Below are 15,615 nucleotides of genomic sequence, written 5' to 3'. Positions count from 1 at the left end.
TATCGGCCCATTCCCCAGAGACACACATCAAGGAAACAGGTGTTTCTCTGAGATGTATTACACCACCACTACCAGAGCAGGTATCAAACTGCCACGGACATGGCTGTGTTACTCCCCCACCCTGGACTGTGCCTATTGTGAGCCGTGCTGGCTGTTCGCAGACCGAGGTGCACCGTTCTACAGTGATGCGTGGGCATGCGTTGTCTGCGACGATTGACTCACATGCACAATCTCAGGTCCATGTCGGAGCGTGTGTCATATATGAACAGTGGAAGAAAAACGGGAGAATCGATGCAAACATGGAGAGGAATGCAAGGAATGCTGCTAATTACTGGAGACAGGTACTTGAGCGTATTGTCAACATTACAATCACTCTGGCCACTTGTAACTTGGCTTTTAGAGGGCATAGGGAGATTCTTGGACAGCCTAACAGTGGAAACATTCTCAGTATGATAGAACTTTTAGCATGTTACGATCCGGTTCTGAAAGAACTTGTTGAGCGACCACAAGGTTCTGTGAAATACTTGAGTCCAGCTGTTCAAAATGAGATAATCTACATAATCGCAAAGCGGGTGCAGTGCGACATTCAAGTAGAAATAAATAATGCTCCGTTTTATGTTGTTTGCATAAGTAGGCTATATTTTTCGTTTCGTTTATTTAATTAGTTAATTTCAAGACAACTTTGGGATTATTGTTTGTTTGTTATGAGTTTTAAATAGATTTTGAAAGTGGAGAGAGAGAGAGAGAAAAAAAAAAAGCAAGCAACGCTGAGTTGGGGGGGGGGGGGCCCAAAAAAATATTTGCACCGGGGCCAATCACAACCTTGTTACGCCACTGCTGAACACACACTGGTTCCGAGAGCTGATGACACCATGGCAATGTCAATGATCCGTGTCCTGTTGCCAGTCCCTGTGCAACATAAGCTGCATGGCAACTCTGCCTGCAGACTTACAGCAATGACTGCCACATCAGTGTCAGAGCTCTTGATGACGACAGCTTTGTGCTCCTGTGCAGCATGTTGGGCATGTAAAAACACCTGTGTGTCACATTCCTCATGATCACACTGCAGGTCTTCAACAACATCAACAGACTGTACACCCTCCATGACAGTTACACAGTGGCATTGATTTTGATGGGCAATGTACAAGCTGAGGTTTTTACCCACTGTTGTGAGGTCTGCATATGTCCATGCCACATAAAGTAATTCGGCCAGTGCTTCCTTATTTTTTCCGTCAGAGAGAAACTTCTTCCACTGGGTTGGAGTTCTCTGATCTGGGCTGAAGATTGTTATTAGTTGTGACCCTGCATCAGCTCTACGGGACCGTTCTAGTCTTTTGATGCTGATGGGTGGATACCGGTAAGTGACAAAATCAAAGCGTGTACACTTGTGATGCAAAGCAAGTTGGAGTATGCTCTGCAGTATGGTCTCTGCAAGCTCTCCAAATGTTGCTGGTCTGGATCGCATGGCCTGCATGACTGCCATGCCATCAAAAAGAATGGCACCACCTATTGGAACTTTGTCAACCAAGCACTCTCCACCTTTGCTCTCCAATAGATCCATGAGAGCTGATTTGTTTGTTTTGGCAAGTGAACCATCAGCACTTGCTAATGGATATGACACAGTTCCCAAGGAATATGACAGAATTTCCCTCATTTCAATTTTCCTGCTCTGGCCAAGGATGAGGAGCCTGGAAAATAACTTCTTGTCAGCACGCAAAATCACTTCCTTGCCTGCTGCAGATTTTTTGGGGGGCTTTTTCTGATCACTGGGAGTCTTGAGTTTTTGTGATATTATGGGGGCAAATATGTCAACTGTTTTGGATAACAGTCTCTGCTCCATAAACTCCTTTACAGCATTTTCACCCTTTTCTGAGGCAACAAGCAAATCCTTTGTGATTTCTCCTGTTGCTACTCTTCCAGAGCTAAGACACACAATGCCGTGTTGGTGTACATCAAAAGGGTTGAGCATGGAATCAATAGTGTCCAAGATTCTACTCACAGCCTTTGCATCAGCAGAGATGCGTGTCTTGTCCAGGTCTTTTCTTGTCCGTAGCTCAGGAGATATCCCTGCCATTGATTCACACTGTCTTGCTATCGCGGCTCTTTCATGCTGTGACAGTATCCATCCAGTGATACACTCCAGACCGATTTTGTGTGATCCCTGTCCAGCCACCTTTGGTCTTGGCATCTCTGTTAAGTGTTTGCTCAATAGCCTGGTCGCAAGCAATGGAGGCAAATCCATGAACACTTTGTCGCTGGACAGTCCACTGGCCTTCCACATTCATGTCACTGTGGCAAGAGGGATGTGTGACAGGCAGATTCATCATTTCCAGCCAGATGCATAATTTCCAGCCAGTATGCAGGTAAATATCGAGCGTAATTTACTCGATCGTAGGCAAAAAACCATGGCATCATTAACCGGACTGTTGACAGGTGAAGCTGCCAGTTTGATTCTCGCGTTGCTCTCACAAACAGGAGGAGTAGCTGCATCATGTCAATGTATGAGCTCCAGAAAGCAAATGTTGCATTCTCTGTACTCCTCCTCTGCACAAAGTCTGCCTATTTCGAGCACATATTATCAAACCTCTGATCTGCACTCAAAACATCCATCAATCTGTCTGGAAAGGCACAGTCCATCTCAGTGATGACATCCATGCACACAGCTCTCTCTTGGGGTGGAAAGGAGTCCATGAAGGTGATAAACCGGATGCGCTGCAGACTCTCATATAGAAGTTTATGAGCCCTCATGCTGCGATTATAGTGATGGCCATTGAGTACCCCATTGATGGATCCTGGGGCAACAACTTCAGATTCAATGAGGATATCTTGCAGTCCTGCATCTCCAAACCTTTTGCCTAGAATACTCAGGTAGGACATGCATGTATGGAATTCACCGAGTCTAATCACTAGACGCTTTGTAAACTCAACATCCTTCCAGCGTATTTGCTGTGCTTTGGCATATATAGCCTGGTCAAACACTAAAACTATATGATCCAGTTCTAGCTGGTCAGCAATCTGGACACTTCGCTTCAGGATAGTGTTGACTGTTGACATCTCTGTTGGTGAGGCTTCAATGACTGGAAGATAATACAATGCAGACTTCTGCAGAGTGTTTTCATCCTGAAGCAGTGTATGGAACCCTGTCCAGCTTGGGATTGTACAACTATCCGTACATGTGGACTTCACAAAAGCATATGTCATTTCAGCTTGTGCAGCAAAGTGGGTGTCCATTCTGCATGTCGCTGACTGCACTGGTTGACACAAGTTCTGTGGCCCTTGCCTTTTGGACTGATGGTAAGGTTGTATAGGCATTGGGGGGGGGGGGGGGCTATGAATGAGGTAGCTCCCTTTCTCAGTGGCTGTCTGATTGCTGTGGACATAGGCTCGACGGGCAAACTCTGGAGCATAATTCCATTTGTATGGTGAGTAGTTCCACGACCCGATAGTGTCTCCTCACCAAAGTCAATGTTATCCCACACAAGTGTTGTGGGTGTCCGCTTTGAGAATCCCTTTGGTATTTTGTCTCTGCCTTCTACTAGTGCCAGTTGGGCAAGGCTAGTGTCTAGACTCAAAACTGTGTCCCATGATGCACAATGTCCCAGTCTGTTAAGCAGTGATACAATGCGTGATGATCCAGTTAAATGTCGAACAGTTAAACCTAAAGCCAAGGACTTGGGTGTCTGCTTGCGGCCCTTGGAAGCTAGGTACACAATGTCTTGACAAACAGACAACACTTTCAAATGTACGTCATCATCAATGTTGACATAATGATCCAGTGTTGGCTCCTCAGTGGCTCCTATAATCCAGCTGACCAGATTGTATAGTCCAATGGGGACAACAGTTTGAGATTCAGTGACATTTAGATTTTCAGAAGTGGGAGGCCATGGGCATGACATGCCAGGAGTGTCACTAAGCAGTCTTTTCAAAAACAACGCTGCTGTATACAGTGTCCTTGTGTCCTCCTGTGTTGTTTGGCACTTTGTTCTCCCTGTTTCATTGTCGCTGTCTGTCTGGCTCAATTCACTGGACTGTTGTTTCCGTACCGGATGGATCTGGTAGCATGTCCACGAGTGCATCCTTTGACAGAGTCTCAGCAAAAACCAGTTCGCAGACGTTGCGCTTGGTGGGCATGTGAAACGCTAGCTGAGGGAAATCTTGAGCCAGCCTCTTCTTCAACAGATCCTGTCTGTAACACAACAAAACAGTGACAATTACGAGTCACAGGAGTACCATCAAAAGCAGAGAGTGGTGGAGGTGATACAAGACATTACAGACTAGAACCTATCTGCCATACAGCACATTTAACACCAAAGAAGCCAAAGAAAGGCCCACATCATCACAAACAACACTACACACTACACATCAGCGGTTCTCCATGTTGCCAACTGGTACATAATAATAATAATAATAATAAATGTTATTTATATAGCGCTTTTCACAACTCAAAGATGCTTTACAATAAGAGGGAGGGTAGACAAACAAGGACAGGCAAATAAGTAAATATAGTCAAATGAAATAAACCAAAAAAAAGGCAGTCAAGAGGAAGTTGAGTAGTTGAGGAAGTTGTTGAGGAAGTTGCACATGTCTGTGCAAACAGCAAGACTTAAAAACTGTTTCTCCAAACAGGCCTGTCATACACATTTAGTTTAAAGCTGGCCTTGCACATGATAAATAATAAGACTTGTATTACATTGCAGTTACCTGTAGTTTGAAGCATCAACACCTTCGTTTGCTTTCACCATGTCAATGAAGGCTGGCCCATTCTAAGCACCTCATTGTTGACAAGCAGCCTCTGGCGGATGATCCTCTCACAGAACAGCACAGAACAGCTTGTAACTGGCATCAAACATTGGCTCATCCCTATAACACATGAATGAGAAGTAAATAAGTGTTGTGTGCACATATAACAGAAGGAAATTGGATGTTTACTTGTATAATGTTAAGTATGTGTTTGTGTGTATATATATATATATATATATATATATATAGCCATCGCCGACACACACCTGGACTTCAGTCTGGTGGTAGTGCAAATAGGTAAAGCAATCCAAGGAGAAATAACTTACTGTTCTGTCTCTGGTTTGTCAGGTCTCAGCAAAAACTTGGTGTACTGACTGTAACAGCACACAGGTGGGTGTGTGAGTGGGTGGGGGAGGGGGTTTGCATTTTAGATTTGTGCTTACCTGCTGACAATGTTTCAGTCTTACACAGTTGATCCCTTTGTCGCTTGCCTGCTTTGATGATCATTTTCTCCTTCATCTTGCATATAATGCACAGGGCAGGAAGGACGGGGCAGAGCCTGCGATTGGCAGGCCTGACCTTGATCGTAGCTTCTCTGTTTGGCTTCGGTACGTGCTGCTAGACGTCGATGGGATGGGCTCGACCTCGAGGTCCTCCCTAACGTCTTGATCTCCCTCACGTGCGAGCCGTCTTTCCACCTTCGTCATGGCCTTTTTGTCGGTAAACCTTCTGTAGCATGTGTGGTGGAAGCCAGCGTCCTCAGGACTATCTTCGAACTCGAAATCAAGACAGTGCTTGTGGTTTTCAGTCACCACGTTCCGAGAGTCTCCCTTCAAGCCGAGCCACCGTTGTAAGCTTGTGCTGTACGTATTCCGTCTTGTATTGGTCAAATAATCAACCTTTTCGTGCTTCAGACGTAATATGCATGTAACGATGTTTGTGTGTTGATCATTTTGACTTTTTGAGACTTTCTGGTGCGTTTTCCTCGTTCCCGCTACTCGATGGCGGTCGCCATTTTTTCCAAATCTGTTTGTTGATACCGGTATATGTAGCTACCCAATTGGTGTAGCACGATCACGTGACGGACCGTGGCACTACTTTTGACCAAGATATTATTACGCTTTGAAGGAACTAGTTCAGCCAATAATTACGTGCCTAGAAGAATTGACAGGAATTTTAGCGACAAACTTTTTTTTGGTAGATAAGCATGACTCGTTCTTTTTTATGAACTAAAGATTGTGTAGTTCCACTTCTGTGGAGCGGGATGAAACGATAACAGGGTTCACCTTATGGCCTAACTACAGGAAAGGGGAAACCACAAAAAGGGTAGAATAGCCTCTTTAAGTATCTTGCAATGTCAGTCCAAATCTCAAAGATATTCTCTTTAATATAATGCAAACCAAACTATAGCAGGACATTTCCCAGCTTGACGGGCTCAAACTTGCATTTGCTGCAATTTTTGCATTGAAAGAAATTGATTATTAATCAATAATCAAAATGGTTAATTGATACTCAATGATGTGTATTTTCAGGTGGGTTGCTGATCATTATGTGAAGACCTGGTGTGAGAGGAACTTTTCCCTCTTGTCTCCTGAACTCCAGGCAGCCTGTCTAACAGCTCTGACTGAAACCATGGTGAGTCCCTCCCTCCCAGTCATCAGCTGAACTGCACGCATGTAATCCCACAAATACCATCAACCCATTCTCCAGTGTTTTTCCACAGGAAGGAAATCCAAACGTAATCTAATCAAAGATGACCTTTATTAAATTCACAGTTATTAAAGACGGACTCATTTTGGAATATAATGTAGATGTAGACAGATGGGGAGTGGACCAGCCGTGTAATTGATAATTTAATTTGGGGTCTGTCTTTCATCACCATCTAAGAGGTGGAGTGCATTCTGTGAGGAAAGTGACACGAGAGTACTATTGTTCAGTCTTTGCCAGGATTGAGATTCAGAGCTGGCCAAGAACCATTATTCAATCCTGGGCCTCCCTCTACTGATCGATAGGTCCTGGGCAGGAGTAAACACTGCTTTTATGGAGGGCTGTGTTCATTCACCCACGGTATAGGCTGTCTTTAGCTGATAGGTGTTTCCATTCAGACTGTGCAGAACGCAGTAACCATGCTCTGTGGCACTGAGCAGCTGATTGGCAGTCTCCCAGAAGTCAAGTGGGCCCAGCAGGTGAGGAGTCTCGCCACGCAGCTGCAGGAGGAGAGCCTGCACGTCATCGTCCAGCATCTCCCCGCTGTAATCGGAACTCAGGCCTTTCAGGAGCTTCGCAGGGTAAGAGGATGCTGGAGCTGATGCGTATGCTCTCTGCTGTACTGTAACAAACATATTCAACTTAGGTTTCTATGTTTTCTCAGAGGGAAGAGGTTACCCGTGAGCCCACATTGTTGAAGAAGCTTTGTTCAGCTATCAGAGAGGGTGCCTCTGTGGACAACTGCTGTGATCTTTTCTCTGCTGTGTACCTCCTGTGTGGAGATGACGGGGAAGAGGACTCCCCCCTACAGCAAGGAGGGAGGAAACAAGAGGAGGTGAAATTATCAATGTTTCTGTATTTCACACCCGTTTGTTGTGCGGTTTCCATTTTAGTCCAGTTTGACTTCTTGTCTTCTTTCTCTGTTGTAATTTGAGAAGATTAACTAAGAAATCATGGTCTACTTACAATATGTTGCCATAGATTTGCACAACTCTTCACAACCACTAGAAAAGGGAAGTGAGGCTCCACTCCCAAACACAGTGCAGTGTAACTTCCTTCAGTCAAGCTTGTAATAAGTCACATTGGATCTTAAACACACTAGTGATACATGTGGTATGTGTCGAGCCTGGATTTCTATCGTCCGCTGCAGAATTAGGCAAATACGCTGCACAATTAATTGTGTTGGGGCAATTCCTCACTTTCAATGTGCGTTCACTAAAAGTACATGTTTTGCCACAGACAGGCTTGTTGACAGAACATAGCTCTATTAGATGTACAATGATGGTGCAGTCTTGCTACATACTGGATCCATTTCAGAAATGGTTGTTCACCTTTGTCACTTGGAGACAAAAACATGGGGCAATTGGGGCCAGGTTGAAAAATACTGAAGTAACCGTTTAAAAAGCCACAATGTTTAATATGTTCGTCAAATCTTCCAAGCTACAGGTTTAACACAGCTTAAGCTCTCTGCTATAAATGTGCTCCCCCTGTCGGCTTGTCTCCCCTTCAACTCAATTGTAAGCTTTGTTCAATATCTATGAAGATCATTTTAAATCATATCTGTCAAACCCTTAAGAGACTAACAACATGTACTGAGTTGAGCAGGCAGGTTAAGCTCGTGAGATGACTTCCAGGGAAAGTGACCCGGCTGCTGAGCTAAAGCTCATTCAGCTCCCTGTAAATACGGTACAGTATGGCAGAATGGATTAGGCTGAGGGAGGCTGTGACGTGTGCCAACGGCCTTCACTAATCTGGCCGTGTATGTGTGTGTGTGTGTGTGTGTGTGTGTGTGTGTGTGTGTGTGTGTGTGTGTGTGTGTGTGTGTGTGTGTGTGTGTGTGTGTGTGTGTGTGTGTGTGTGTGTGTGTGTGTGTGTGTGTGTGTGTGTGTGTGTGTGTGTGTGTGTGTGTGTGTGTGTGTGTGTGTGTGTGTGTGTGTGTGTGTGTGTGTGTGTGTGTGTGTGTGTGTGTGTGTGTGGTGTGTGTGGTGTGTGTGGTGTGTGTGTGTGTGTGTGTGTGTGTGTGTGTGTGTGTGTGTGTGTGTGCTGCTGCTGACGGCTGTATGGTCAGTGCAGCCGAGGAGCTGGAGTTGGCTCCTCCCTAACCTCCCAGCCCTGTTTTCATAATCAGGCGTGGAAACAGGACAATGGGCATCAGCCACTGACATTACTGATTTCACTCAAGGGAGCTCAAGTGCATTCTGCAACGGAGACAGAGGGGGAGGGAGGGAGGGAGGGACAGAGAGAGGGAGGGGCATTTGTTGCCATGGTGAAAGGTTCTTGAAGCAGCTGCTGATTTGCCTGTGCTGTAGCGCACCCCTTTCCATTCTTCTCTCTCTCCTCTGTGTTACCGCCAGCCGTTCAGGCAAGAGATTTGTACGCTGCGCGCTCGCCTGTGGACCTTCCTGCTTCAGACCTTTTACGCGGTCCGCCACACGCAGGGATGGGAGACCCTTTCTACCAAACACAGAGAGAGGATACTAGCAGGTAAGGGAGGACATCCTTGCTGTGAGCTCTCTTCTCTTAGGCACAGACAGAGATTCATGCTGCTGCAGTGTGTGTGTGTGTGTGTGTGTGTGTGTGTGTGTGTGTGTGTGTGTGTGTGTGTGTGTGTGTGTGTGTGTGTGTGTGTGTGTGTGTGTGTGTGTGTGTGTGTGTGTGTGTGTGTGTGTGTGTGTGTGTGTGTGTGTGTGTGTGTGTGTGTGTGTGTGTGTGTGTGTGTGTGTGTGTGTGTGTGTGTGTGTGTGTGTGTGTGTGTGTGTGTGTGTGTGTGGCGCTGCGTTGAAGCCGTGGCTCTGCATCGTTAGAGATGAAGCAAAGCTCTACGTGCATGCTGGCTGATTTAATACATAATGGCTACACAGCTGTCGAGGCACTCTTAACCTATTTATTGTCTATTTTAGCTTTATGTGAGCTACCTTTTCACAAGTCTCTGTGAGATGAGTATCGTTATCATGGCATTGCACCAGACACACCATGCTTGATTTTAAAGGGTGCGAGTGAAGGCTGGATTCCTGTCTTTGTGGGTCTGATTTGTCGCCCCCACAAATACAAATAGCATACTGTTTCCTCACTGTTGAGCCTTGTGTGCTGAAATGCACCGCATGAATAATGTATGCAGCTGGTATCAGCCTGTGCCTATCACTGGTACATTTGCTGCCACCGAAATCGGATTCCAGATCTCGCAACAAGCATCACAAATCAAATCAAACAAAACATGATTAGGTTTTCAAATGGTTTCTGTATTAAGCATAGCAGTGCTTTGCTTGAAATATCCTGTTTGATCAATATTCATGTAGTGTTTGTTTCCCAATTGTCAAAGGGTAAACACAGAAAAGGACATTTGTGAATGAAAAAAAAATGGCTCGTCCATTTCATGTAAAAAATAAGACTTCAGCTTCTCCCTTTAAAGAAATCAGTGCAGCCCTTTTTGTCTTGATTTGAATATATGATACATGCAGAATACTTTCTTTTTGATGATCATTGCTCTTCCTTTGATCCTCTTGACAGAAGCTATTGATAAGGGGGACAACCGGAGACTTGGCAAAAAGCCTGTATTCACTAGCTCACAGGTAACATTACCCTCCAACCATATATGTTAAATACATTAACATGTATATAAACTCTTTTTGGTGTTTCAGAAACTAACATTTGTTTTTGTAAATCAGAACTCTGACTCTAAGGATGAAAATGTACGATGTGAATTTATGAGGCAGTTTTATCTCTGAGAAATCCCTGTAAATGTGTTTACTCCCTGCTCGTCATTACAGTGTGGCCATCAGATGCCACATGTCATGCCCCACCCTCGCAGCACAGAGATACACTATAACATTTGCTGCAGGGCCTCTGTAACCAGATGTATTGCTCAGATTCCACAGAGGAATTCCAGATGTTAGGTGTGAGTGGTTCAGAGCAGAAGAGCTCCTATAGATCATGAGCAGTGGTGTGATTCGGTGAAAACAAGCACTCTGTCTGTTTTAACATATGATTGCTCTTTTGTTCGAACCTGCAGATGGTTGTTCTACTGACAAAAGCCAGTTTGGTCATTTGCCAAAGTTCATAAAGTGACACACAGAAAAAAAAGAAGAAGAATTCCTTCCCTTAACTTCTGATAGCAAATCAGCTGTTTAGGATAGTAAATCAAAAACAGGCTATATGAACTTTGTCTGTTTAGCAGACTATAGAAATCTCAACGACTGATGTTTAGATGATGTGTCATCCTTTTTACTTGTTTTATACTCCAGTAGCTTATTGTAATCTGCTATAATGTTATTCCGTTTCATAAAAGCGCACTGTGCTTTGCAGCTTAATCATGTCTTACAGTTGTAGTATGACTAATATGCTTATTTCTTTATCCTGCAGCCAAGGGCTGTGAAATGCCCTTCATCTGGACCTGAGAGTCCTCCTGTGCACAGGACCCAGAGGGTGTCTGAAAACACCTCCCGTAGTGCTGCGTCAGCCATGAAGTCTGATGGACTGGGGACAGCTAACAAGCCAGGAGAGGGTCAAACATCCAAGGCAAAGAATGCAAAGAAGCCAGGGGAACATAGTGCAGCAGCCAAAGCAAAGACAGCATCAGCTGGAATACCAGTTGTCAACGGCACCGGAGCTGCAGGGGGCAGGCGAGATGTAGCCAACAGCTCCAGAAGCTCTCAAGGGGCGAGAGAGCAGGAAAAGAAACCAAATCCAGGTGCACGGCCTAAAACATCTCCCCCGAGCTGCACGTCTACAAGCCAGCCAAGTGTAACCAAGACTCAGAGGAGCTCGACAGGAAAAGCTGACAGCTCTGTTGGCACCTCCCAGGCTCAGCCCAGCGCCTCGTCCACATCAGGCAGCGCTTCGCCAGAGAACGGTGCCAGCAGCCCTCGTAATGACAGCGCAGGTTCGCTCTCTTTATTCACCTCCTCTCATTTCCTCATGGTGACTGACACCCATTACAATGTCTGAGCTGAATGTGAATTCAGACTTAGTAGTATGATACATTTGGGTTATGGCCAAGAGGGACTTTTGGAAGACGAGGGCAGGCATGTTGATTTATTAGCAAACAAAGCAGCCTGCTGGTACCAGGGTACACACTCTCAGCAGAACAGCACTTCCCGTAGAGGAGATGTGTTTCTGATAGTTTAAGGAGGTGAGGTATTCTCCACTGATGCAAGTGTTCAATGCTTGAGTTTGCCCACGTACCCCACACTGTCTCTGATGTCCGCTCACATACTCACAGCACATTACCCTACCCTGCTGCTACGTATCCCTGCTGCCCTGAATGATTGACTTAAGAAATCAAGGTTTAATATGTATAAGACTAAGTCTCTTTTGATTCATCTCAATGCTATCTGCCCTGACACAAAAATCATGCATTGTTTTCTGTGTTTAGGTGCGAAGCCCAAACACCATACTAAGGCGGGGGTGAAATCCACACTGACCAAACCTCCTCAGAAATCAGATGCAACGAAGATCAGCAGGTGAGCTCTTCCTTCATGGTTATTATCCGTGTGCTTTCTCATCACTTCTTCTTTAGTGAAATGTTAGGTGTAACGTTCTGGAAGTGCTTTCCTTGTCAACTTCCACATGGACGTTCTGCTTGTTGTGGGTCCACCATTAAAGGCATTTAAGAACAATCTAACTCAGATGGAGTTAGAGATTTTCTTTTGAGTGTTTCAAGAGCAATTCAACAATCCAGCAAGCATTTGGTTAATTTCCTGTAAATAAGCCACGCTAAAAAAACTTCCAACTGGAGATATTTCTAAATATGAAACTGTGTTTTGCTCACCCCTCAGACTGTGTAGCATTCCATGTGTTTATGTTATATGTCAGACTTACGCAGCCCCAAGTACCAAGGCAGTGGGAAAAGCTGTTTTGTGATTAAAACAAATGTGGCCGATAAGAACTCAAAGGATGGAGCGTGAGAATCTAAATCCTCAAGTACAGCACACATGTCTGCTATCCAAAAAACATGGAATTAGCTAATTATTTAAAACATTCAAACAAGAGCAGTGAATTCAACTGACTATTTCACTACGGCCAGGCCAAGCAACATGAGCTCAAGACAATATAACCAACTCCAGTAGCTGAAAGCATTCAGGGCCTAGAAAGCAAAACAGAAAACTATCAGGAGGCAAAAGCAGCTGTGTAACATATTCTGACATACTTTAATCTGCCTTTCAAAGATGTTAAAAATATCCTTTTAACAACAAATCTGCATCACATCCGTTTTGAACAGCCTCCCTGCAAAGAAACCATGTAAGTTTGCCAGAAAAAGCTGATGGCCGAACAAAAGATATTGTTGTTGCATATTTTGTAAAGAAACAGATGGTGCCGGTAACGGTTAATCCATATTGTAATCAACTTCTGGATTTGTGTGCTGAGAATGAAGATGCTCTGGAAGATTAAACTCCCCTCCAACCTCAATTTACGTAGCGAGAATAATCCTTTGTAGATCGTGTATTTTTTAAACATGGCCCTGTCGTATTAAGTCATGTAGAATCTGTAAAACTGTCCTCAGTGAACTCACTAATATGTCAGATAATATGTTCTCTTGTTCCTCCTACACTTAGATTGAGTTAAAATCCAAGGAAGCACATCCTTCAGAAGGACAACAATTTAAAATTCTTTGCCTTCATAATCAGTTCATGTCTCAGACGCTTGTCTTTGACAAAATGGGAAAACAACTCTGCTGCCCCCTGCTGGTGCTGAATATTAATCCATGATTTAATTTCTCTGTGACTCTTCTTATGAATATCTTGAAAGATGATGTGAACCATCATGAATTTAAAGTTGCGTTTTTGTTTCCGTCAATCAATAGCAATCCTATCAATAGGTCCAGTGCAAGAGAAAGTGCTAAAGTCAAGACGAGTGCAGCAGAGAAAGCATCGACAGGAGGGACAGCAGCAAGAGCAGAAACCAAGGGAAGAGGCACACCAGACCATGGTGAGATGTTCAAAGTCTGCTTAATTTAAATGTCTGTCCATATACTGTACAAAGTACTAATGTTCTATTCTGTCTTTGGGATAGTCTCTAAGCTTGGATCAAAAAAGCCTGCTTCCCCGAGGAAAGAAGACGGCAAGGACGGGTTGAAATCCTCAGCACCAGAAAAAGCAGCCATTGAAGTTCAAAAAAAGAAGACCACAAAACCTGCTTCGGCACCTGGAGCCTCAGCGAAATCAAGTGCTAAACCACCAAAAGCCTCTTCGGCCCCCTCCAAGCAATCTTCAGTAGCAGCTGCCAAGTCCGGACCAAAGCCTACGGAGAAAGCTTCTCCAAAATCAGCAGGAACTTCCAAAACCTCACCTGCTACCAAGAAATCAGCAACTAAAGGAAAAGAGACAGTCAATGGCAAAGACTGTAAAACGGAGTCAGCGCCAACAGAACACACTGGTGAAGTTGCAGTGCATAAAGAGAGTACAGAGGTAGAATGCTCTGACCAGCCTGCAGCACAGCCAACACACCAGGGTGAAGGGGATTTACTTAGCCAGCAACTAGAATCTAAGCAGCATCTCCAGAAGACTGAAATACTGTCAGAAAGCACTAACTGTTCAGCTAGCAACACCCCTCATGTCAAATCTGCTAAGGCGGACACTTGCAAACAGACTGAAGGGAGTAAAGTGAAACCGCCCCCAAGTGGAGTCATCAGTGGAGGGCAGATTCACGAGGACGGCTCCAGAAATTGTCTGAGAGATACTGAACGTCTCGTAGACACACCATGCAGCGTGTGCAGCACTGGCCCCCCCTTAGAGGACTCCTGGAGTGCCGTCCACCATCAGGTCAGCCCCGAGTCTGAGACCTGCAGCACACACACCACCTCCTCCGACGACATCAAGCCCCGCTCGGAGGACTACGACGCTGGCGGCTCGCAAGACGACGACTGCTGCTCCAACGAAAGAGGAGTTTCAAAGTGCGGCACCATGCGCTGCCACGACTTCTTGGGTCGCAGTAGCAGCGACACAAGCACCCCAGAGGAGTTGAAAATGTACGAAGGCGGGGCGGGGTTAAGAGTGGAGGTGAGGCTGCGGGGGCGAGAAGCGGAGACCACCAGCGAGGAAGAGGGAGTGCGACAGCTTCCTCGCTCCTGGTTGCACCGAGACGAGCTTCCCGTAGAGGAGGAGCACTCGGAGGTGGAGGCAACGGTGACGGTGAAAAGCATCCCCGACCACCAGCTCTTCTCCTCTGAGGAGGAAGATGAAGAGCCCACGGAAGATGACAGATCTGAAGTTGAGGTGCTTCCGGGGCAGGCCCCGCTGCCACCATCTGAATCCTCTCCAAACTTTCAGGGGATCATCAACCTGGCTTTCGACGATGAAGCCGCTGACCAGGATAACGATCAGGCCGACTACCAGACCACGGCTAACTTTCTCCGCTCAGTGTTGCTCTCTGTTGACGAGTGTGAGGAGTTGGGTTCAGAAGAAGGCGGCGTCCAAACGCCACCTCAGCAGCCCAGTGAGGGTGCGACTCCCTGTGACGTTTTCGAGTCTGACTCCACAAATCCTCAGACCAATTTTGCTCCAACCAACAACCAACTGAACCACCTGAAAGGCCATCTTGAAACTGCAGACACAACGCATACAAAAACAGACGAGGAACAGGATGAAAAGTCCTCTGTGTTCCTTACGGAGATCCAGGCGGAGAGTAACGGAATAAAGTCTAGCGTCCCTCTCTTGGATGCGGACATGGGAGACCTGCCTCCCCAGGAGCGCCCATGCCACCTGGATCTCCGGCACACAGAACAATACAACGGGGGGCCACGCAAAAATCACTCCAATCCTACAGAAAGCAAGAAAGCTGATTTACATCTAGACTTAAAAGAGCCTCAGCAGACAGGGGACTCTCCTGTACATGCTGCACAATCTCCAGCAGGTAATGTATGATCTACAGACCCTTATAGACCCCAAATCCAAATTCACCTCCTATCCTCAAGGTATAGTTTATCCCTGCAAGATTCATCCTCCTCTGCTCCAACTGCTAGTCCTTACCCACACCCAACATGTACCTATCCCTCTTTCAGAAAAAGGATATAGTGTAGTAACTAAATATAAACACAAGTTAAAATTCAAATGAAATCAGTAGTCATCATTTCCACCCATTGATTGTGTAGCTGTTGTAAATTTGAATTTGCAACATCAATATCCTTTTAAAGACGGAGTTTGGTGTCATCATAGTCCATTCAGCTGTACATTT

At 45.4% G+C, this 15,615-nt stretch overlaps 1 protein-coding gene across 2 annotated transcripts in view; it reads left to right on the top strand.

Annotated features, from left to right (window-relative positions):
• The window catches only part of btbd8 (BTB domain containing 8), a 40,711-nt gene that overhangs the window by 22,495 nt on the left and 2,601 nt on the right, over positions 1 to 15,615 (top strand). For both annotated transcript variants that reach the window (XM_034080535.2, XM_034080534.2), the window contains exons 10-18: positions 6,273 to 6,375; positions 6,846 to 7,028; positions 7,112 to 7,282; positions 8,802 to 8,931; positions 9,955 to 10,016; positions 10,807 to 11,326; positions 11,819 to 11,906; positions 13,247 to 13,371; positions 13,456 to 15,294. In XM_034080535.2, the coding sequence (XP_033936426.1) occupies positions 6,273 to 6,375; positions 6,846 to 7,028; positions 7,112 to 7,282; positions 8,802 to 8,931; positions 9,955 to 10,016; positions 10,807 to 11,326; positions 11,819 to 11,906; positions 13,247 to 13,371; positions 13,456 to 15,294 (3,221 nt within the window). The remainder of the gene's footprint in view (positions 1 to 6,272; positions 6,376 to 6,845; positions 7,029 to 7,111; positions 7,283 to 8,801; positions 8,932 to 9,954; positions 10,017 to 10,806; positions 11,327 to 11,818; positions 11,907 to 13,246; positions 13,372 to 13,455; positions 15,295 to 15,615) is intronic.

Source organism: Pseudochaenichthys georgianus, chromosome 4 (assembly GCF_902827115.2).
Source record: "Pseudochaenichthys georgianus chromosome 4, fPseGeo1.2, whole genome shotgun sequence".
In the NCBI taxonomy this organism is placed as follows: domain Eukaryota; kingdom Metazoa; phylum Chordata; class Actinopteri; order Perciformes; family Channichthyidae; genus Pseudochaenichthys; species Pseudochaenichthys georgianus.
Note: the sequence above shows the minus strand (reverse complement) of the source record. Positions and strands in the feature narration are given on the sequence as shown.